Here is a 23,147-nt window from a genome sequence, read left to right as displayed (position 1 = left end):
TGCTGCAAGATTAAAAGAGTCCCAGACAACTTACAGGATCAGTTTTCATTAGTCTCAGGAGATTTCTTGCTTGGGCTGGTAAGTGCCTGTAAAGAAGGACAACTAGTGAGTGAAAGAAACACCTGTATGGAGAGATTACCACTAACACTCTTCAGACACCTTAAATCACGTTGTCATATGTCAGAAGGGTTGAGTGAGGAGACAGTACAACACTCATGTTGCTGTAATCAAATTACACGATCACATCTTTGTGAAAAATCAGCATAAAATTGAACTTGAATACTGATTTACTCAAGTTCAGTAATTAATCTGGAACTGTAAGTTTAGCTTCTCTTACAGTGCTTAGCATCTAAACCAGCTGAAAAGCCACACGCAGCAACGTGTTTGTAAGCAGATTGCCTGTTTAGAACTAGGCTATCAGTCTATTCCTAGTAGACTAAACCAACAAGGGAATCCCAAATCCCAACATTTAACTGACCTCTTGAGCAACATTTGTGCATAAACCACAGGTCATCCCCCTGCAAAGCTGAAGTATTTCAGAGTTCACTGCGCACACCTCCCTCATTTCTGTAGCCTGCACCCAGAGTCAATACTTAATTTTCCACCATGTGAAACAGTTCTGTGCACACTACCTTTCAAGGGTAATTAAAAACTCAAGAAACTTTCAAGATTACTCAGACAAATTAAGATGACAGACTTGCTGTTTTCCAATAGCTAGGTGTCCTGGTTTCAGCTGGGACAGAGTTAAGTTTCTTCTTAGTAGCTGGTGCCATGCTGGGTTTTGGATTTTGTATGAGAATAATGTCGATAACACACTGATGTTTCAGTCGTTGCTAAGTAATGCTTACTCTAAATCAAAGACTTCTCAGTTTCCCACGCTCTGCCAGTGAGCAGGTGCACAAGGAGCTGGGAGGGAGCAGAGCCCAGACAGCTGACCCGAACTGTACAGAGTTTCACAACACTAGGTGAGCACTCTCACTGTTTTGTGTACACACACACACACGTATATGTAAACTGCCATAACTTTGGAGTTACCTAGGCTGAACACTTCAACCTTATTTGACTACCCTGACACGTTGGTCCTCAAATATGCATAGAAAAGAGAATATGGCTGGAAAGCTTTAGCCTTCCAGGCAGCTCTGTGGTATGGATGAGCTTCATCTCCCTCTAGGCTCTTGTTAGAAACACTTTACTGTCTATCATTTCTGGAAGCACATCAGCTGACATTAATAGGCATGACACTTGTTTTGCATGGCAAGCAGAGCTTAGCTTTCCTTTGCAACACTGTGTTTACTGTAGGAACAAGAGAGATCTCTCACCACCCTCCTCCACCTGAATACTGATCTAACACTAACATAAGTGTATTTACTGGGGAACGAGCCCTGTCATACATCTACTTGTGATACAGACACTCTATGCATGTAATCATTCTGTTGACCATTGCCCTTGTACAATATCATCACTTATTTATATCCCAAAGCTATCACAAGCCACAAGTGGTCGCAATTTCCTTCTGTTCTTACTGTGGAACCCCCTAAGCTAAGATATAAACTTCAATATTGATCCAGAGGAAAACACCACTTAATGAGCTGACAGTCTGTATTGGGTCTGGCTGAGCCCCACAGCAGCCCCCCCAGTGCTGTGCTGTGTACTGGTGGGCAGAAAGGTGGTGATCGCCCACCGGTGGTTTGGCTGCTGCTGAGCAGCTCCCGCACAGCATCAAGGCTGCCTCTCCCACCCTCCCTTCCGCACCACCGGGCTGGCGGTGGGCAAGGTCTTGGGAGGGGACATAGCCAGGGCAGCTGTCCCGAAGTGACCAAAGGGGTATTCCATACCATATGATGTCTGCTCAGCAATAAAAACTAGGAGAATGGGGGGGGGGGGGAAGAGCATTAATTATTTATGAAAAAAAGAGGGGGAGGGGAGCATTAATTATTTATGACATTTGTCTTCCAGAGCAACTGCTACGCGTTCTGAAGCCCTGCTTCCCAGGAAGCGGCTGAACATCACCTGCTGATGGGAAGTAAAGAATAACATCTTTTGTATTCCTTTGCTTCCGCATGTGCAGCCTTTGTTCTTGCTTCATTAAATTGCCTTTATCTTGACACACAAGGTTTTTTTATGTTATTCCCCCTCCATTCTGCTGAGGAGAGGAATGATAGAGCAGCTTGGTGGGCACCTGATGTACAGCCAAGGTCAACCCACCACACAGTCCGCAACATCTTCAATTTCTTATGCAGTCACTGAAGTGCTGATGCATCCTGAGCCAACACAGTCAGTAAGATCTAACATCTTGAATGAAGTGGTGCCAGCAATCACCCATCCTTGAGCTGCAGTTTCCACCAAATTTATGTCTTGATCAATGGAAAGTTTGTTAATGGGAAATACAGACATTCACAGTTCCTGTCACCTGTTCTCTCCTCTCAGTCTCAATTTCTTAGCCTTCTTTTTTTCATGGGAAATCAGAGATCTCAGCCAGGCTCTGCTTCAGCAATATGCTTCAGATTTATCCTTAACTCCAGCATGTACGTAAGCACTTTGGCAATGAATGCAGGTAGGCTTAAGAACATTTTGCTGAATGAGACCTGCATTTGCTGCATTGCCATCAAGTTCACTAAAGCTTTTCAAAGCAGCCACTGATTTCATTTTAAGAAACCTTTACACCTGGTTTCTAAAAGCTGGTAAGGGTGCAGAACTACTTGATTTCAGAAAGGTCCCAGCACCTCTGGAAAGGAGTTTCCAGAGCAGCACCCAAAAGTGAGGCAGGACCGGTAACAATTCTGAAATACCACCATTAGCTGGTGGACTCTTTTTGCCCTCTGAATTGTAGGAAAATCGATATTTTTGGCTGCTGAAGAATAAATGCTGGATTGCACCATCATCCCAGGGCAAAATACCTAAAGCAGAAGAAACATTTCCTTACCTTTCAATACATTTCAATATTCATTCATCTTCTCAGATGCATCAAGAGCCACAACATGACAGAACAGAATCCCCAAAAAAGCACCTCAAAGTTCAGGGGTATTAGTGTAGTAGTTCACAGGACTTTGCTTTTGCACACCTTTCTACAGAGAGTTACAAGACAGAGAAACAACAGAAGACTACCTAGGAGAATTATTGTCTGCATCTCCTTGCTGAATATTTGCAAAACATCGATAGCTCCACTTCATCACATTTATCCAGTCCAGTCGCTTGCATAGGAAGAGAGAAGACTAATTGATATAGATGAAATAGACAATTTTTCATTAGACTAACACAGAATCATTTAGGTTGGAAAAGACCTTTGAGATCATCAAGTCCAACTGTTAACGCAGCACTGCCAAGCCCACCACTGAGCACCGCATCTAGGCATTTTTCTAAACACTACCAGGGATGGTGATTCTACCATCTCCCTGGACAGCCTGTTCCAATGCTTCACCATCCTTTCAGTGAAGAAATTTTTCCTAATATCCCATCTAAACCTCCCCTGGTGCAACTTGAGGCTGTTTCCTCTTGTCCTGTCCCTTGTTATCTGGGAGAAGAGACAAACCTGCACCTGCCTACAACCTCTTTTCAGGGAGCTGTAGAGAGCAATAAGGACCCCCTGAGTGTCCTCCTCTCCAGGCTAAACAGCCCCAGTTCCCTCAGCTGCCTCTCAGAAGACTTGCTCTCTAGACACTTCCCCAGCCCCACTGCCCACCTCTGGACACGCTCCAGCACCTCAACATCCCTCTTGCAGTGACACAAACCGAACCCAGGGTTCGAGGTGGGGCCTCACCAGGGCCGAGTACAGGGGGACGGTCACTGCCCTGGTCCTGCTGATCATACTGTTTCAGATACAACATCCACCAATTCATTTCATACAACTAACAAATAACTAATAGTAATGCCTTGGTTGCTACTGATACAAGCTGCTTTAAGTCATATTGGTGACTTAAGGGGTTGTGTAACCTGTTTCAAGTCCTTCCACCACTCCAAAATGCCTGCTTAGAATTTAACTAATACAAAATACAAGACAGTCATCCATCTCATTTTTTCCTATAACAAGCAAAAGCTGAAGCTAATCTGGATGTATGCTACATATAGAAATATGTTAATAAATTCTCGTTAATGGCTGAATCAGAGCCATAATACTTGCATGTTTCATTAACATACACAGATACATTCAGTCATCGCTAGGAAACAAAATGCCTTCTGTCAGGTATGGGGGGCTGTAGGATGTATCAGGACACCTAGCAGACTATTTCTGTCAGGAAATCCAAGCATTTCTGACTCATACTAGCAATCTCAGTAAGTTACTCAAGGCCTACAGGAAAGCAATAAATATACCTGCTAAATACTAACAATCTTGGCTTAGATAAAGCAAACTCAAATACCTCATTTGGCTTCTGAGCTTCATTTTGAAGACCTCTTTGGGAAGTAAGAGGAATTTTTCTTTAAACAAACAAAGGTCTGGGTAATATCAACTAACAATGTCAAATCCAGGCATGGTCTGCCAGAACCTGTGCCCAAACTATGACTAAATTCCAGCAGCCATCTGTTTTGTTAATTAAACAGCAGTGACTCTTTCAGTAAGCCGCCAGGGATTTCTAGAATAAGCAGTATAGCAAAGCTCAACTCATGCAGCCTCCCAGGTGTGACTAAAAGCAAAGAGCCAAATTCAGATAACTGCAAGACAGTACAATCCCTATTCTATTGGCAGAACTGGATACAACTGCACCAGGCCTGCAATGCACCAAAACCCACATATGACCAGCAGCAATTCTCCTTTCTTCAGATTTCAGACTGTGGCTGTTATGGTTTTTCTTTCCTCTCTGTTGTCCACTCTTGCTTGCTTATCCAGAAGCCTCAGGCCAGAATTATGGAAGATTTCATCTTGTTTTTCTCCTAGTATCTCTTTACTAATTCACTACATGCTCGTTTTCTGAAAACATCCATGATCTCAGAGATTTATTGATAGATAAATAGATAAATGAATAGATGTTGAAGAGGAAGAGTAGAAACCACCATCACCAAACAGTTTCTGCTGGTTTCTTGTGTATGGATTTCATAACCAGGACTGTTGGCTTCATTTGAAAGTTCAGCTACGAAACAAGCCCATGCATTTAACGGGTTTTGAGCCAAATTTCAATTCTAACTAGACTGGTTTTACTTGTTCTTCAGAGCAAGTTGTGACAGCGCATGAGGCAGTTGAAAGGCAATTAGATGAAGCATCCATCACCTGCAAATGTAAAACAAAAAGCTACATACTCAGCCTGTGCTCCTGGAACTGCCTGGTTAAGGAATGCATTTGGATCACTCTCACTCCCAGTGCCGGTTGAATAGCCAACGATCGCAGCATTGAACTCTCGAAAGATGTCTGAAAAAGAAAAATGGCAATGAACGGAAAATTACTACATCTGTTCCGTGCCTACAGGCACTAGCATACACCAGCATCACCACAGTTTTGCTCCCTGACAGCACAGCTGCTGCAGCCTGCAGTCAACTAGAGGCACCCACCAAGCAGTGGCGAGAGGGATCACCAGCTGGCAGTGACTCAGACAGCAGCATGCTTGCTGTGTCCTGTGCTGTTACTGGTGGATAAGATGGGCAGAATTGAGGACTACTGTGTGCAGTTCTCTCTCACATTGTAGTGGTTAAAGGCTAAAATAAAATCCTCAGCCATATGACAGTGACTGTGAAGCGAGCCTGAAGGGGGCTTCAGCCCAGCAGGAGCTTGTTTTCAGCTAGAGGATCTGGGTCTTCTTCATGGCTGTGCAAAAGCTCATACTACTGACAAATCTGAAGAAGAAAGCCTCAGATGCATGGTTCTGATGAAATCCCACCACGTTGTCCACTACTGCCATAGTAGTTTCCAAAAGGAAGTTGACAAGAGTAATTTGTAGCTGAGAGTGAAAATAGTCACATTGTAAACTATAAAAGCTACCTTAATCTCAAAGACTGAATTTAACCACATTTTAACGAAAGCTTTGTCAAATGTAATAGCATCCAGTGCATCAATTAATTGCTTATTCTAATTATGTTCTTGTTACATTCTGCTTATAGTAATGGGCAACACACAGAAGGACAGTTTACTGGCCCTTTTCAAATGGAAGCTTATTATTACAGCTGGTCCAAACTGGAACTTTACATTAGAATGAACTACGAGAAGTTGCATGTTTCAGTGAAAAGAAAGTTAAAATTATTCCCTTCAGGTTATATGTACGAACAGTCAGGTTTTTTTACCAAAGAGGTCTAATCTATGCAAACATCTGTTTTTGGAAAAAGCTGTGGTGGAATATTCATTAAAAGCAAATATTAATTGCATCACAAGCATGGACATAGCAAGCTTATTTAGAAAATCAAGTAACACTCACCAAGCAGTTGAGAAGGCAGAGGAAAAAGAAAGTCAGAGAATTTCTAGCTGCTTCACAGCTTCACTGATAAAACCAACTTTTTATTCATTAGTCCTAGGGTATTGTTTCTTTGAAAGATAGTTCTTGTTAATTACTCTAAAACAGCTTTGAGATACTTCAGAGCTCTCTGTAAACATATCAGAAATCAGCCCATTTCCTCTTTTTGATCTTGTCAATTAGGTCTAACAAAGCATTTACTTACTAGGTAGAGTTGTCCTGTTCTCTAATGACTCATCTCCTCCAATACTAAAATGAGAAAGAGAAATCCCAGTCATTCATCTCTTAACTGGACACAGACAATAAGTGAAATGAAAACCTACCACACATGAAAAAATGCAAAGGGTGATTAATTTGGTAACTATCACCTATGTGGAAAGGACAGCAGTGGAAGTGCTGTTGGCGAGAATGGATGAGGTTTCAGTGGTAAAGATGCTTGTCAGAAGGATTTAATGATCCTGAAGCTGTACAGAGGTATAATCAATCACTATGAAATAGCAGAAAAATGTCCGAGACAGCTACATACAGAAATGATTGAGCCCTACGGTACTGCAGACTAGAAGGTCAGCTTTGAGGCCAGTTCCAGCCCCATGAAGCCACTCTAAGGCAGCACCAAACAGCCAGCCCCTGGGTGATGAGAGCTGCAGTAGCAGCTCTCCATTTGCTTCTCCTGCTTCCTGCACAGGGGTGTGTTCTCTCCAGCTTTTCAATCGGTGGGACAAACTCCAGCTTATGGAGAGGTGTTAGGAGAGCACAGACCTGCTTCAGTCAATGTCAACTGAGCTACATCGTCACACTAAAAAAATCTAGTCTTTTACAACTGTGTGCTGCTGCATCTGGTAAAAGTTCTTCAGTTAAACAAACTCTTTTCCATGGTGCCACAAAAAGTTCAGAAATAGCAAACTTTGAGAAGAAACCCCAAAAGCAACCAGTTCTGACTTGTTTGTTCCAGGATTTTTCTCCAGTTTTGTAAATTACCAACTTGCCATCCCACCATACAAATACAGACTGCCACAAGCAGCTAAAGATGATAGCATGAGAGAAGTCAAAAGGCTAACTTAAAACCCATTGCTGAAAACATGTTCTGTGCAGACTCCCATACAACAAATCCTGGATCTTGATACATCTTCACTAGATGCTAACCTGAGAAGAAACTTTTTTTTCAACTGCCTGACAGCTGAAAGACTCAAAACGTGTGAAAGAGAATAATATTCTTTACAGGAGAAAATACAAATCTCCTCATCATCTTGGATGAAGACTTACCTCCAAGACAGTCCCCGGTATTCAGTGTGCATATCCAGGAGATTATCTGAGGCAATTCCTGTACCAGCCTGAACATTAATTTTTGTTAACGAAATGAAATTAAAGCACAATTAATAACGCAATAGTCATTTATATAGTCATTTTATTTACTTTTGAATGCATCTCTTCAAAAGCTTTAGAAGGCATCTGGCCTTCCCCCAACCTTCCTTCTGAAGGATTTATCAATACCTTTCATAATTATTTACAAGTGTCATATTGTACATGACGCACAAAATATATGATGCAGCTGTGGAACAACGGCTTTATTCTCATGGGCCTAGATAAGCTGAATGATTCATTTTTCATTGCATTACTCAAGGATGATGAAAACGTCTCAAACACAATAAACTTACGGGCTAATGATAAGAAACACTATATGAACTCAACAGGGAAAACAAACATATCTCAGAAAGAAGCACCATAATAACTTTACACTGATTTGAAAAGTACTGTGCTAAATGGAGACTTACAGTAGTACTACAGCAAGGAGGAAAGCACTTTCTACACTTACACTGAAGTAGCAAGCTAGCAACTACATCCCTCCTAAAACATCACCAGAACTCAGAAGCAGAGTGCCTGCCAGCTGTGATACTATAGTTTCACGGGTGTTTCATATGGCAACCACAGCTATATACGGAATGTCTTTCATTTGTCATTATTGCAGGTTTGCATTCAAATGCTTCTATTTATTTCAGTAGCCTCCTGTGTGTAGGAGTTTATGCAATGTGCCTGCCAGAGAGTTGTAAAGGCTTTATGGTTTGTACACACAATGTCTTTGTTGTTAAGGCTCAGATTCAGAGAAGCCTAGGTCCCAATTACATCTTTCTGCCCAGAGTTCCCTTTGAGATGGCTGTAGAGTTTCAGTCTTTGACCAGTATGAAAACATTAGGCAGAAAGACGTAACTGGAATATAGGATGTCTGGATCTTGAGACATATTCCTTCTAGGCTACCAAAGATGATAATCATCAGCAAGAATGACATCTTGATAAAGAAATTAGCTATGAGTTAAAACAGGCACAATAAAAAGACATTCTGAAATGGATAAAGTCAGAGGGCACTCAGCCCCATACATCCGTATCTCATTACTGCTAAAATGAATAAAATGCTATTATCCAACATCCTTTAGTCACACTCCTTCCTGAAAGAACTGAGGCAAAAGAGCAGGTTCACTAGTCCATTCCTATTCAGAAAAACTTTGAAAAAACACAGTAACCTAAGGGTTGTGCTATGTCCCATTAGTTTCAACAGCATCTGATCTCTTCTGTCTCAAATTTGGCAAACTATTTAAGCACCTCTTAAAAGATTTGCCTGCCCAAGTTCAGAAATATGTGAATATGTGTGTGGGGGAAACAGAATACTGGGGAACAGACACCTTTTTTCTTGTTCTAGCTGCCAGATCTATTATCATCCATGAATGAATGGATCTTTGCTTCTAGGTACAACAGCTATTTCCCATCCACTGGAGAAGGCATATGTTTGTAGTTTTACCAAGAGAACAGTAAAACCACTATCTTCTTACCGTCAAAGAATCCCCAAGGGCCGCAATAATTTTCACATCAGCTGGCTTTAGGAAATGCACTGCAAAAGAAAGGGATGCAGCTGAACCTGGACAGGAAATAGCTATTCTTTTTCACCACTGTATATGTGAAACATGCCATTGCGCATTCTGATGCTCAGACATGTTTTTGCAATACCCAGGTAATAAAACAGGAGCTCTCTCCAGCTCATCTCATGTGGTTGTAAGCAGCAGCATATGCATATTGTTCAGCATTGGGTAACATTGCTACTGAAAAGGCAGAAGAGCAAGGAGCAAATAACAATAAGCTGTAAACAATATCCAGCACCAAGATGAAGGTAAACCAATGCAGTATTAGACAAGGCAGGAACAGCATGTTATAGCTGTAAGGCAGAGAGGACTAAGAAGGCAATATAAAGTTTTTGGAAAAATTGAATACTGCTATGTCCTAGGCTAACATGCATGAAGCTGTATTTCCAGTTTCCTTCCCCAAGATTTAGGTACTATCACTTATAGACTATGCCAGCACACAAATTTGGATTTTATAATGAGATATTTTGAAGTTCTCCACTGGCAGTGAATGAAGCAGAGCTACTCGGTCAGAATGTTACCTTGTGTGACAGTATGGCATTGTATCTATTAAGCAGCTGCTGAAAAGTATGACATGTTTTCTGAGCAGTATTTTTCACAGTCCAGCAATCATTTCAGCAAAAATAAAGACTAATCTTGAAGGACAGTTGAAGGTAATTCAGCCTTTTAACATAAAACAGGCAAGACTACCTGAAGTTGCAGGAGGAGAGGATGGAGACCTGTCCTCGCATAGCAGCTGGCTTCCATAATTCTAAAGAAAAGAAGAAAGCTGAACAGCATTTGTATAGCAAATACAGTAACTAGGATTTTCCTAGCAGAGACCAGGTGGGTTAACCATAGACTGTTTAGCATGTAGTCAACCAGACACGTCTTGGTTGCTCAATTTAATAATCATATTCAGTATTACTCAGATTAGAGTAGCATTTTGTACTGATAACTGTGCTATCTGAGCATGTGTTCTTACAGGTGTTTCGGGAAGCATTTTGCCTAACTCAGGAAGTGCTTTCCTGGTCCATGCCATGCACTTAGCCTCCCAAACCCCTTTGTCCAAAGACTGATTTCACCTGTGGTGGAGGGCATGACTCATCTGGTTACCATACAGGAACAGATGCAGCAGAGTAACCGTGGAATGGTGAGGTTGACACTTACTGGAGTTTGGTTAGGGTATGTGTAATTGCTGTTCTTGTATGTCCTCAGGAATGGCTCAGCCTACAAAACAAGGCAGTCTGAGTCAATGCAAAGCATTAGAAAGATACATGGAGATTTCCATTCCCCAGCCTTCAGTTCTGAGATGTCTGTAGATGATTAGCAGCCTGATGCAAATGAATCCCAGGGATTAAAAAAAAAAAAAAAAAAAAAAAAAAAAGAAGAAATGGCATTTTAAAAATCCATACAACAACAGTATAAGCCTGGGGCAATATTTTTATGCAGCCAGAACTTACATAATATGCTCAGAACCCTGCTGTGTGTGATTAACAACAACCTTGTGGTCCCACTGCAAGGTAGTCCCATTGACCTCTGCAGAGCTGTGTGACTGGTGCCATCGTTGCCTTGTTTCCCCACTGAAGCTCTGTCATTCAGTATGGATACTTGATGACCTTGACTAGGTAGGCCAAACACCCTTCCCTTGTGTTTCAGCCAACTGAGACACATGACTGTGAGGAAGCTTACTCCTAGGATAAGCTTGCCCTCCATCTCATAGTGCTACCAGTGGCAGTGACACAAACCATGCAGGGAAGAGTCAGACCTCCCTCACAGATACAGCACTCCAGGCAGCTGGTAAAGGCTCACACAGACTCCCAGCCAACCCCTAGCACCTCCACATAAACACAGACACCCTTGTAACTTACCTCACTTGGACATTTGAGAACAATCTCATCTTCTATTTGCTGACTATCCGTCTTCTTCCCTAAGGGTTCCAGCTGTGGGAAAAAAGGGGGGTGCACAGAAGAAAAGCGAATGAGTATCAGAGGGCAACGGGTAATACCTCTGCAACCTTTGCAACCACCTTTGCAGCACAGCAAGACAACTGCAGTGCACTGCACCTGTGCAGGTGGCTGCCTCCGTGCACTGCTTCTTTGTGTGCTGAAGAAACTAATTCCTATACACCATGAATGTGGCCTGATGATCAACATGTCAGGTGGACATCATCTCCCTGGGAGAAGTGTCAACACCCCTATCCTTAACATACCCTGAAATTTACTTGTTTGATGTGACTGGTTTAACAGTTCGGGTGACCTTTCTTCACATGATCACTCCTCTCCTTTGTAAGCACAATTAAGGGTTCAGAAAGATAGGACTAGCTACCTAGTAGCTCCTTGGGTTTGTTTTGGGGTTTTTTTTTGCTGCCAAGAGCAGGACGGAGTGGACAAGGAGTGAGTAACACAACCTTTAAAAATCTTACCATGTTGTTCCACAAAGCACGTGCAGCCTGCGAATGAGACTTCTGGCTGAAATGGAAACAGTCTGGGGCAAAATATGAACTGTCCGGCCACCCCTCCTAAAGAACAAGATGGGTGCTGTCAAAGAGGCAGTACATACACAACAGGCTGTGTGTTACCCCAACTGACTTCAAACCAAAGTAGCTGCAAAGGCCACTGATGCCAATAGAATTAAACTGAGCCAGAGAACACTAGTAACTTAGAACTAAGAAGTCTTTTAAAGCTTTTTAATATAGGATTTCCAAGTAATAAGGAATACAGACCACTATGACTCTGGGTGCAGAATACCTGGGCACAGGTATGGATTGCATTCTTTATTTCCCCTGAGATTCACACATTATAGTCTTTTGAAGCACATGGGCCTTCATACTAAAAGTCATTTGCCAAAGTACTGGAAGGAACTTTGAGATATATGGGGAATGAAGGGCAAGTGCTCCCTGGTAAAGACTTTGAACTAAATATTTAGCACATGGTTGTCTGATTACAGTGGAGTGGACTCAGTGCCTGAAATCATGTCTTCAAAGTCTGTGTTCCTGTTGCCCATTACCCCCAAGTTATTCCATAAACATTGTCTGCAATTTCGGATGTAAACTCAACTAAATATAACAATTATTAGGGCAGAAAACTGCTGATCACATTTGCAGCCAAGAAAATTTTGAGAAGTCAGTGGAATTGCACCAGGATTTAATGTAGGGGTCAGGTTTTTGGTTGTTTTTACCTGTGTTTTTGGCATCTTCACATTCATCAGAAACGGCTGCAAAACCACTGTGAAATCATCTTTAGTGTCATACCTTCCGCTCTCCACTAACTGGCGGGTTCTCTCCTAGAGTCAAAGAAAAGTTGCCACCATTCCTTCTTTTACACTCAGCTCATCGAGTCCCTCCATCCATTTACATCTCTCCCAAGGGTTCCCCCTCCTTAGTGCAGAAACCCAGATGTGGCTGTGGTTTCCAGTTTGTGCTGGGCAACCTATGTAGCCATCTCTGAGACAGGCATCGCAGGCTTCTTTGCAGAGGGGCAGCCTGGGGATGGCTGCCTGACTGACACAGACAGGCAACCTGCTCAGTAATTAGATCTTCTGTCAAGATGATCTTCCAGAACCACTGAAGCATTTTTGGTTTGGCTGGCATCCCATGTCGAAAGTTTGTTCCTGAGTTATCACATTCTTCGACTTAATCTGATGTCTAATGAGATAAGTGGTTAAAAAAAAAATCCCAAACTGCTGGCTTTCTGACATTCTACTTTCTATGGCTCTTTAACAATTTTTCTTCTCATCTGTTTTGCTGTTTAGTGAGAGTTGTAAAGATCTTGAGTGTACTCCCATCTCCCCCTCATGTTTTTGTATTTTTTTAAAAAATCACAACTACAAATATGTCATTAAAACAAGTGGAAACTGTCCTTCCTCCCCTCAAAATATTAGCCCCTCTGTGGTCCCTTGATCAACAGGAGGATGACATTAAACCTGTAACAAATGCCACGTGTCTTACCTGGTACCTTCTGTTAAAGTAGACCAACTTCTTGAGCTCATTAGAATTGTCCTTGGGGTTTACAACACAAGGGCACAGGAACCTGTGGGACAAGAGCATGGTGCTGAAATCTACTCCTGTTTTGTCCCCCATTCCTGAGCTGACAAACTACAGGGTTAAAAGCTCCTCTGAGAGGGATTTCTCCGAAAGGCAACTCGATGGGAGTGTTAGCTCTCACCTCTGAGTTTCTACACAGAAAGAATCCCTGATTCTTGAGCAGAAACCCATTTATTAGGGATAAATTAATGAACATAATGTGAGGAAAAGGTTCCGTGCAGGCAAGAGCTGACTGGGTGCCCATGGCAAGGTTTGGGCAGCAGGAGTGACCTCTGTGAGGAGTCAGGCCTGCCTGTGCTGGACACAGCCAGTTCCAGCCGGCTTCAACAACCCAGCCACCCAGCAGGCTGAGCCTGTCGGCCAAGGCGGCGGTGCCCCTGTCAAAACCCGTGTAAGAAAGGACAGAAAACACCAGAGAGGGAGAGGAGGAGAGAACAGCAGCAGGAATGAGGAGGCTGTGCTCCGTGGCAGAGCAGGCGCTCCCCTGAAGAGACTGCAGCCCAGGGGTGAGCCCACCCCAGAGCAGGCACACCCCAGCAGGAGCATGGGGCAGGAGTGAGAAGGAAGGAGCGGCAGAGAGACATGGTGACGTCCAGCCCCCCACCCCCTGCTCAGCCGTGCCTCACTGGAGGGACTGAGGGTACCCTGCAGCCGTACAAGGGGGCAGGGAGAGGTGTCTGGAGCGAAGCTGAGCCTGGGCATGAGCGAGGACAGGTGCTTTAACTGTTTAGCTTTCTTGGGTTTTGCCCAATACTTGAATCGGTAATTAAATATTTATGCTAGTGGGCAATAAATTCAGTTAAGTTTCCCAAATGATGTTAGAATCTCCATCCTTAGAGAGCTTTTCCAACCTGAGGCATTTTGAGTTTCTGTGAACTCCTGTTGGTCATGTTGGTCACCTTTATCCCTTCCTGACATTTTGATCCTTCTAGCATGTGTTTTTTTCCTTCTGATGCTCCATCTTCCCGGGCATGCCTCATTATTACTTGACAGTTCCAAATGAAAAAAAAGGCTTTTAAAAAATGCTGTCATATGATGACAGTAAAGTATCCCTGAGAGAGCTCTTAGAGAAATACCTCCTATAGAGTTGTAGCTGATAGGTTCAGAGTATACAAAGATCCCTACTACCTCCACACTTGGCTTAATGGAGCGCAACTAACAAACCGGTATCTTATTTCTACAGTACATCTATATGAAAAGCAATACAAACCTAGACTGTGTTTTCAGAAGTGTTTCAGTAACATAAACAAGGCAAAATTAGTGGAGGCAGGAGACAAACTCTTTTAGGTTATTTACTACTCTTGGAGGAAAAAAAAAAAAGACAAGCTTTTAAGATTAAAAGCCTCCTTCAGGTCTTTCTTCAGTTCAGTAGCATGGCATTTAATACCCCCCACAGGGTCTGCTTGGTAACTTGGCTTGCTGCCAGACAGGCAAATTTTAAATTCAGCATGGCACCTGAAATGATGGGAAAGGTTACAAGGTACCTTGATATAAGCTAATCTTAAAGGCTTCACTAACTATTCTTGTCTGACGATTAAAGTCTTGGGGATACATGTGTGCTCTAGCTAGTAACCTTTGTTAAAGAGAAAAACTACAACTGGTTATCATAAGCATGAATTTAAAAATGAACATTTGAATTTAAACACTAATTGTCCACTGACAGTTACCAGAGACCCTTTAATTCAGACCAAGAGGGTCATGTCTATGTTCCTCCTGTAAAAACCACCTTCAGGGGTGCCTGCATTCACAGGACAAGGTTATTCTGCAGGCCTGTCCAGGAAAGCAGAGATTTGCTTTTCTGAAACTAAGCAAGTCCCGTCAGAAGCAAGTCTAGGGGGACATGCTGGACCCTACTTGAGTCACCAGAAGCTCACTGAGGCACAGACCTGCCACCGCAGTGGCAGACTCATGCTGACCTGGGAGGACTGTTGAGCCATGAGGCAACAGGTAGTGCAATTAATCATCCCAGACATCTACTTGAGATACTAATTAATAACAAAACTAGTAATCAGCAACGAGATTACAGACATCAAAAACTACAGAAGCAAGAGGGAGAGTTTTAAGACTGCAGAAAGGTAAATCTGTAAATAAAACTTGTTTTAAGTGATCAATTAAAACACTCTGTGACTTAGTATTTTCTCTGTCTTTGTCCAGAGTGCACAGCTGAGCTCTTTCTGCTCTGGCTTGAACTCTCTTGCAGCATAAGTGATGAGTCATTAAAATGGCAACTCCACAAAAAGGGGTAACAGCAAGGCTGAGATAGGGAGAGTGACAGACAGACAAGTATTTCTAAATGCTGTGTTGAAATCAACATGTAGGTACATGTGCATACACAGAGGAAGGTGTTTGTTGGTCTGAAATACTAGAAAATTTCCCTTTGAGAAAAATGAGCTTCCCAAGAAGACCTTGCAGCCTTCTGTGAGCAACAGTGAGAGCTGTAACATAAATCATCTTCAAACCTCATAAGAAACTTTGGGCAGGTATTGTTTTCTGATGCATGCAGCTCCCGGAGGCTTGCTATGGGAAGCACTGTCACCAGATTCACAAATGCTCGTGGAACCTGCCAAGAGAATAAGCAAACCCATAGCCAATGCCCAGAGCACAGAGTGCTATCTTTGCCCCTACACAGCCACAGCAGACCTCAGGCAGCAGCCTGCTGATTCAGGTAGCTTGCATTATTCATAATAGAGGTGTTCAAAGTACTTTCTCAATAATTAATCCGCCCCGCATACAATACTAGATTACAGCTCCTGCCTGCACTGCCTAGTTCTATTTTAAATGCTGATGGCTGGTCACTTGAAAATGATGACTTCAAAAAGGTCCAAACAAGTTGTTACAGGTCTCAGCATGGCTTAGACACCTGATAGCTCTTTGAGTACTTTTACAATCCTCATCTTCATCTGGAATATCAGAATCTCTCTCTTAATGACCACAAAGAAATATACTTGCTTGCAGTATAATGAATGAGCAAAGCATTTTCTAGCCATTGAATACCACGTTTGTTCAAATTTGTTGTGATACTTTACACATTTGTCCACAGCACATCAGTTAAAACAGAGCACATCATTTTTCCTTTGGTAAAATACTTCTCCAGACCTTTCTGTCTTTCACAAAGATTTTCCTGCAAGCAAGCATCTTTGCATACAGCAGTGCTCCGCAGATAAAAGCAAGAAAGTAAATTCTCAATCAATGATCAGTGACTGCTTTACAAACAGAACATGATCCCCACTCCCACATACTAGAAAAGTTTGTTTTACCTCTCTGTGAAGCATGTCCAAAGCTATTTGTAGATGGTAGGTGTAGTTTTCAGGAGAATAGCGTATCTGTCGAAGCAAGAGGGTTGAATTTTATTATCAGTTTACTCAAGCAGGCACAACAGTGACTAGTGAGAGTGTTCCACATCAGCATTTATGTTTCTAACTCTTGGGTCAAGAGTGGCAGAGTCTTAGGCAAAACTGTCCTGTCTCTGCTTTTCTTGTTTCCCATCACAGCTGTCTCACTTGCAAAAAAAAAAAAAAAAATTAGCAGACACTGGATACCAGTGAGGGAACAAAATTCAGAGGACATTATAGAATAAAATTGTAGAATCATAGGTTAGAAAAAAGCTTTTAGATCACCAAGTCCAACCATTAACCAAAGTTCATCACTAAACCATGTCCCTGAGCACCGCATCTATGTGGTTTTTAAACACCTCCAGGGATGGTGATTGCACCACCTCCCCGGGCAGCCTGTTCCAATGCATTATCAGACATCACAACACCCTCCATCGCCACGCTTGCTTGGCTGGTCTTAAAAGCATGGCTAACAACTTACCAACAGGGACCATCTTTGTGAGAGATCAGTTTTTGTAAAAGTAAGTTTGTTTCTGCTGTATCAAATATTAGCAACATGCCTCCCACATGCTCCTTAGCTGCCACAAATAATAACTGGCAAAGCTGAGGCGTTTATCTGGGAATGAAATCACTTTATATACTTGCCTCTCAGTGGTGAAATTTCCCTGTTCCATTTGAGCAGTTTAAATCCTCTAATTTAATTGTCTCAAGTATCCAGCTTTTATTTCTTCACTTGTGGAACTATTCAACAGTCAAACAGACTTTCCTATGAGAAATGCCTGTCTTATTTTCAGCCTTAATTTTCTTTGATTTAATTTCAAGCAGAAGTTCATTGAGAACCCCACTGGCCTACTCTACAAAACTAGACAGCTCATTTCGCTTATTCATTTCCTAAATCACAGCTCATGAAAAGCAAGATGGTGGGCACTATTTGTAGCTGTGCAATGTAAAGGAAGTATCATTGTGATCTTTGGATGCAGGCATGCTATCTCTTTGCCACCCACACTCATGTGTGAGTGCCGTTTTGTGACTAGGTCTGGCGCAGAAGGTAGGGATGGTTAATTTACTCCTTCCTTGTTTTATAACCATCTTACTGTTCTGCTTTACTGTTTTTCCTGATCTGAAATTGATTGCACAGAATGAAAAGTATGTGCTGTGCTGCTTATAAGTAGGTAAGACTCATCACTAACTGAGGAGTCGCCACAGCCTTTCACCTCCTGTATACTTGCACATTCCAAAGGCTACATACAGTATGCATATGTATATTATATGCATATACAATATATGCTATATTACGTATGATTGCATCAGTATGAGCTGTGGGTAGAATCATTCCCATAGCACTGAAACTAGTAAGAGAGCACCAAATTAGACTTAGGAGTGAGATTGTGCACAAGGCAAAGAGGAGCAAAAACCCTTGACCTTTTATCTACAGGTGGTAAACTGGCTAGATAATGGAAAGTTATCTTAGTTAACAGCGTATCAACATAGCCACAACTATCTAATTTACAGGTGTTCTAAAGATATCACTTCATTTATCATAACATCGGGTTGAACAACCTGAAGGTCTCAGTGGTTACATTCCAGAACTGCACAAATAAGACCTACGTTATTTTGGTCTCACCCACTGAGTTCTTCCCTCTCACCCACTGCAGTGCTTAGAGACTCTAAGCCCAGGCTGGCCCAGTTCATGCTGCAGGCAGCAGGGGACTTACTGGATCATTGCAGAATTTGCATAGGTCATTTCCACCTATGAAGAGTGTTATGAGCTTCCAGTCAGTCTGCAAATTTATTCTCTGCACACAGAAGGAGATAGAATGAAACTTATTTTTAAAAAAAAAAAAAAAAAAAGGGAGAGGGGCAGGCAACATAACACAAATTTCTCAGGGTACCAGGCTACAATTCTCTAAGCATCCACAACAAAAATGAATTTGTAATCATGATTGAAGATGTAGAAAGTACTATGATCTAAATAAGGTTTACAAACTATGATCTAAATAAGGTTTACAATATCAGTAGCACTGTGCAAAATTACTTGCTTCAGAAAACTATTGCTCAAAATCCATTTGTATGGTTTTCTTAGTAATATCTTGTGTATACACTGAGTGAAGACTCCTGCAGCTCTAGGAATGTATCTTCATTGCAAAAATGATGGTCGATGTTTTACTGTGTCATAAATAATGCAGATATCCTGCTGGAAAACCCTGGAGAGCAACATACTTCAGTCTTGTTGTGAGACAAATGGCAAAGAATAGAGGGGCAATATTAACTCTATCTAACAGTACTGGTAAAAATCATAGTACCTTTCCTCTGGAAAGATTTTGCAAAGGCACAGCTAATGCAAGGTGATTGTGCTACAGTAAACACACACCTCCTTAGTTATGAGGAAAAGATTCAGATACACTTAGTACCACGTAATGGATGTTGTACTCAATATCTTAACTCTTCAATTTTGGTGCAAAACACCACTAAGAAAAGCAGCAATAGCACATCACCCTCAAGTGGTTTAAAAATATCTATCTTCAAAGGCAGAAGGCAACATATCCCAGCTTGTAAACATGCGATTCAATAATTTGGCCTCAAAACATACTTATCCAAATTAAAGGAGGGGAAAATTTTCCTCCTGCACTAAAAAAATGTTTAAAAATAAAAAAAAAAGGCACTCTCAAATCAAAGATGTATGACTTCTAATATGAACATACTTTCTAGTCAGAAAGAAGTTTAATTAGGTAAAAAAGTTTATTAGTTAAATAAAAGGTATTTGTATTCATTTCTGTTGTGTGATGTTTCCAAGCCGATAAATACAACAGACTAGCACTTGAATAGTTTCAACGAAAACCATCCAACCACTTCATTGTCAGTTGCTATCCCTTTTAATCTCATCTCAGATACAGACATCAGAGTGAAATCTTGTTTACGAGAAAGGAACCAAAAAAGAAGGTACTGCAAATATTTTTGTCCATATGTACTCACCAGAGTATTTATACTAGACATGCACACACAGTTATCTTGAAGTCTTTTTGGCTGCTTTCCAAATGCACAATTGGAAAGCCAAAATAATATCGTGTAACTTAGGTCACTGATTGCATAGCACATTTGTCAAATTACAAACAGCAAACATTCAAAGTACCAGCTGAGGTGCAAAATATGCAAGCAATCCTCAGACTAATGTGTGTTTTATAGACCATTAATCAAATAATTCCTAACAACAAATGTGTAAGTCAAAAATCAAATGATGACTAAGGGAAAGAAGGGACCAAATGTTTTTTAAAGAAAACAAGTCCATTCCTCAATGCACATGTTCACTCCACATGATTTGCCACTTGAAAATCTTGCATTCAACATCCTAGCACATATCATTATTGCTGGAAAAAACACGTGCTTACAAGATAATCATATCACAGCAAAATCCTAGCAGAGAAAAAGTTCTGTCATCTTACAGGGTGAAGTAGGTTGGGAGGGGAAGTAACAACACTGAATATACCAGCCACTTGTGGTAAAAATGATAAGAAGATAACAATTATCTGGGATTGATAGTACCTATCGCGTGCTGGTACAAATCCATTTAAGACAAAACTATAGTTTATTTTTTACTGACTCACCCTGCACTAGGGAATATTACACTGTACACTGCTGTACCCATAGTTTTAATGTTGGGCTCCCACTGTTGGCATCTGCTGTTGGTCTGTTAGAACCTAAATGATGCCATATAACTAACTTCATTCTAAAGATATTAATGATGCGTTCAAACTCACAGTATTATTCTTCATGCGGTCCACCAGTCTTCTAACCTGTGTAGGAACATCCCTAAAAATAAAAGAAAAATAAAATAAGGAAAATAAAATATTAAAAAAAAAAATAAAAAAGGAATCCTGCATAGACAGCAACGCAAAGAAGAAAGCTCTTGAATTGATGTCCCTCACATAATGGCTAAAAATACCTTGGAAAGTCTAATTTTCATTGAATTAAAGGTATGATACCCCAAAAAGGCTATATTTTGAGACAGCAATGAGAAAAAAAGAGAAAAAAAATAGCATCTGACAGGTATTTGACCACTTCGCAAATGCTACATAGTTACAGTTTTACAAGCTATACAGAAAATACTGTGCTATTACAAAATAAGTGCACTTTGCTCCTACCCAACATCAGACAAATGCTATTGATACACATATCACTGAAGCACCCGTGCATGTATCAATATTATTACACCACCTCGAACCACTGAGGCATGTCTTAGAAGAAGTGTTCCAATGAGAAGGAGATATGATATGAATTTCTCTAGTTAATTCCTAAACCTGTCACAGACTGACCATAAGCATTCCATATTTTTCTTTTACTGTCTCTGCATGAACTCTTGGTCCTACTGACAAGAGGGTTTGAATACACCTCCTATAAAACAGGGATGTTTTTTCTCTGCCTCATAATAGGGATGTGAAGATTTCTGAGTAGTGTTTGTAAAGTTCTTTGGGCTTCTTGGTTAAAAATACTAGAGAAAGCATTGCTTTTGCTGCTAATTTATTTGACTTAGATTAGAAACATTGCAAAGTCCCCATCACATTTCTTGGCCTTCATGCTAGAGATGGGCTAACAAAATATATTTGGGTTTGCCTATCAACCTTATTGCACTCTTGCCAAAGTCCTTGTTAGAACTGAGTTTTAAAGAAAAATCAACTTTTTTATTAAAATTAAAAGATTTTTCCTCTTACTCTGCATGATCCCCTGCCACAGCTTGGTTTAGTGCAGCATTACTTGTAGTCTGCTTTCCAGTGCCAATGGAATACCCTATCAGGGATGGGTTGAACTCACGAAGAATATCTGCAGAAAAAGACAGCACCCTGAAATGTTGCTTACTACAGCGGGTAGCAAATGAGGTTATAAAGATTAGACTTTAGTAAAAGATCATTAAAAAGCTTTAAGAGATACCTATCAAAAAATTAACCTTTAAGTATAATAAAAGTGGAGATTCATTGCCATACAACTGTTTCCTTGCCTTCAAGATTTCTGAGTTTCATGAACCCTGATATCTCAGGATCTAACACAATCATCTTGGCTAGCAATGCCATTTTGCCTGGCAAGCGACAATGAGTAACGCTGTGCTCACACAGGCGACTCTCATGGTGTCATACTCTAACTGCAGATAAGATGGAATCAAATCCTTTAGCCTGATCTCCCCAGATGTATTAACCCCAAAGACCCAAGATTCGTTTCTAGATCTCAGGTTACAAACCAGCCTTACAAACACCCAGATCTAAAATGCCCTGACCTCTAAAAGACATGTAAAATCTGACCTCGTAACGTGATTCTGGTCCTGCCTAAAACAACTTTCCCATACAGTCAAAATAGTTTCTTTAGGCTATGATCTAAGAACTTTGATTCATCTATTCCCAATGCATTTTGGACAGAGCTATAACCAACAGAAGAATACTGAAACAACCAGTCCCCTCGGAATTACAAAATAAATAGTTAAGTCATGCACAGCAAATTACAGCCTGGTTGTTATGCAACTTTTACTCAGCACTGGACGTTGAATACAAAAGCATTGGCTCTGTCACGCTGCAAATTGTAACTCTTTCTTCACGTCTTCTTTTGTAACAACAGATGGTTTAATAGCTGCAGTTATTTCTCAAGTTTACGGGAAAAGGCACTTACTTGCAAGTGTCGTGACTGTGCTTATGTTTTCATTTCCCCCAACACTGTTAAAAAGAAAGAACAAGGAAAAATAAGTAACTCCCAAGAGACGATGGACTTTGTAAGGCAGTGGACTAAGTAAGAGAGCTCCCCCGTACGGAGCTCCGACACGCGCACACAGCACAGCGCCCCGTGGTTGTACTGAGTCAGAGCAAGCTCTGTGTGTGCGTACACCAGTGAGGTCACGAAATCAGAGACTCTATCGTAATCATAATAATCATACTAAAAGCCCTGTATACCATCTGCCCTTTCAATTCTCTCACGTGTTTTGGCATATGTTCAAACCTAGTTGAAAGATGATAATTTTTAAAAGCCGCCTTCTTTGCTATTGTTGTCCCTATTAAAATATTTATTACTTCCAGTTTTAGTTAACAAATACTTTGTATCCATAACAACAAGTTCTAAAGGCATATATTTCAGAGTGATAAGTATACTCAATGCCTTTCAACCCCCATTTCAGTCAACTGGAAGAATACTACTAGACCAGTAAAATTCACCGTATGTGTGTGTGCTCTTTACTCTCTCTCCTTCACGCTGTAGAAAATGCTAGTATACTTTTCCCCTCAAAATGTCAGCAGATTATTATTAAGGATCAAAATATAAAAAGTTGGACTTGAACATCTCTGTAGTATTCCTTTAATTTGGAATAGAATATTCTGAAGTACTCTAGTACCTATTTAAATTTACAGAGCTGCAGTGGCTCAGATGGGTAAGAAATCATGAACCGAAAATCAGCCTGATAAGTTTGGTGTTAAATCATACAGTTGCAGAATAACACGTGAACATGATTGCTTTTTTTCAGAGTGGCTGTTTGACCTGTGTA

The 23,147-nt window shown here is 41.1% G+C and overlaps 1 protein-coding gene across 1 annotated transcript in view; it reads right to left on the bottom strand.

Moving 5' to 3' along the window:
• PLB1 (phospholipase B1) overlaps positions 1-23,147 on the bottom strand; it is an 89,657-nt gene that overhangs the window by 30,968 nt on the left and 35,542 nt on the right. The window contains exons 19-35 of the mRNA XM_037405842.1: positions 22,286-22,329; positions 21,343-21,451; positions 20,392-20,443; positions 18,352-18,432; positions 16,562-16,627; positions 15,764-15,864; positions 13,209-13,290; positions 12,440-12,544; positions 11,685-11,780; positions 11,131-11,202; positions 10,430-10,489; positions 9,971-10,031; positions 9,194-9,252; positions 7,635-7,702; positions 6,577-6,620; positions 5,230-5,338; positions 35-86 (exon numbers count right to left, since the gene is read on the bottom strand). Coding sequence (XP_037261739.1) covers positions 35-86; positions 5,230-5,338; positions 6,577-6,620; positions 7,635-7,702; positions 9,194-9,252; positions 9,971-10,031; positions 10,430-10,489; positions 11,131-11,202; positions 11,685-11,780; positions 12,440-12,544; positions 13,209-13,290; positions 15,764-15,864; positions 16,562-16,627; positions 18,352-18,432; positions 20,392-20,443; positions 21,343-21,451; positions 22,286-22,329 — 1,261 coding nt within the window. The remainder of the gene's footprint in view (positions 1-34; positions 87-5,229; positions 5,339-6,576; positions 6,621-7,634; positions 7,703-9,193; positions 9,253-9,970; positions 10,032-10,429; positions 10,490-11,130; positions 11,203-11,684; positions 11,781-12,439; positions 12,545-13,208; positions 13,291-15,763; positions 15,865-16,561; positions 16,628-18,351; positions 18,433-20,391; positions 20,444-21,342; positions 21,452-22,285; positions 22,330-23,147) is intronic.

This window comes from Falco rusticolus, chromosome 12, assembly GCF_015220075.1.
Source record: "Falco rusticolus isolate bFalRus1 chromosome 12, bFalRus1.pri, whole genome shotgun sequence".
Lineage (NCBI taxonomy): Eukaryota > Metazoa > Chordata > Aves > Falconiformes > Falconidae > Falco > Falco rusticolus.
This window is presented reverse-complemented; position numbering and strand designations above follow the sequence as displayed.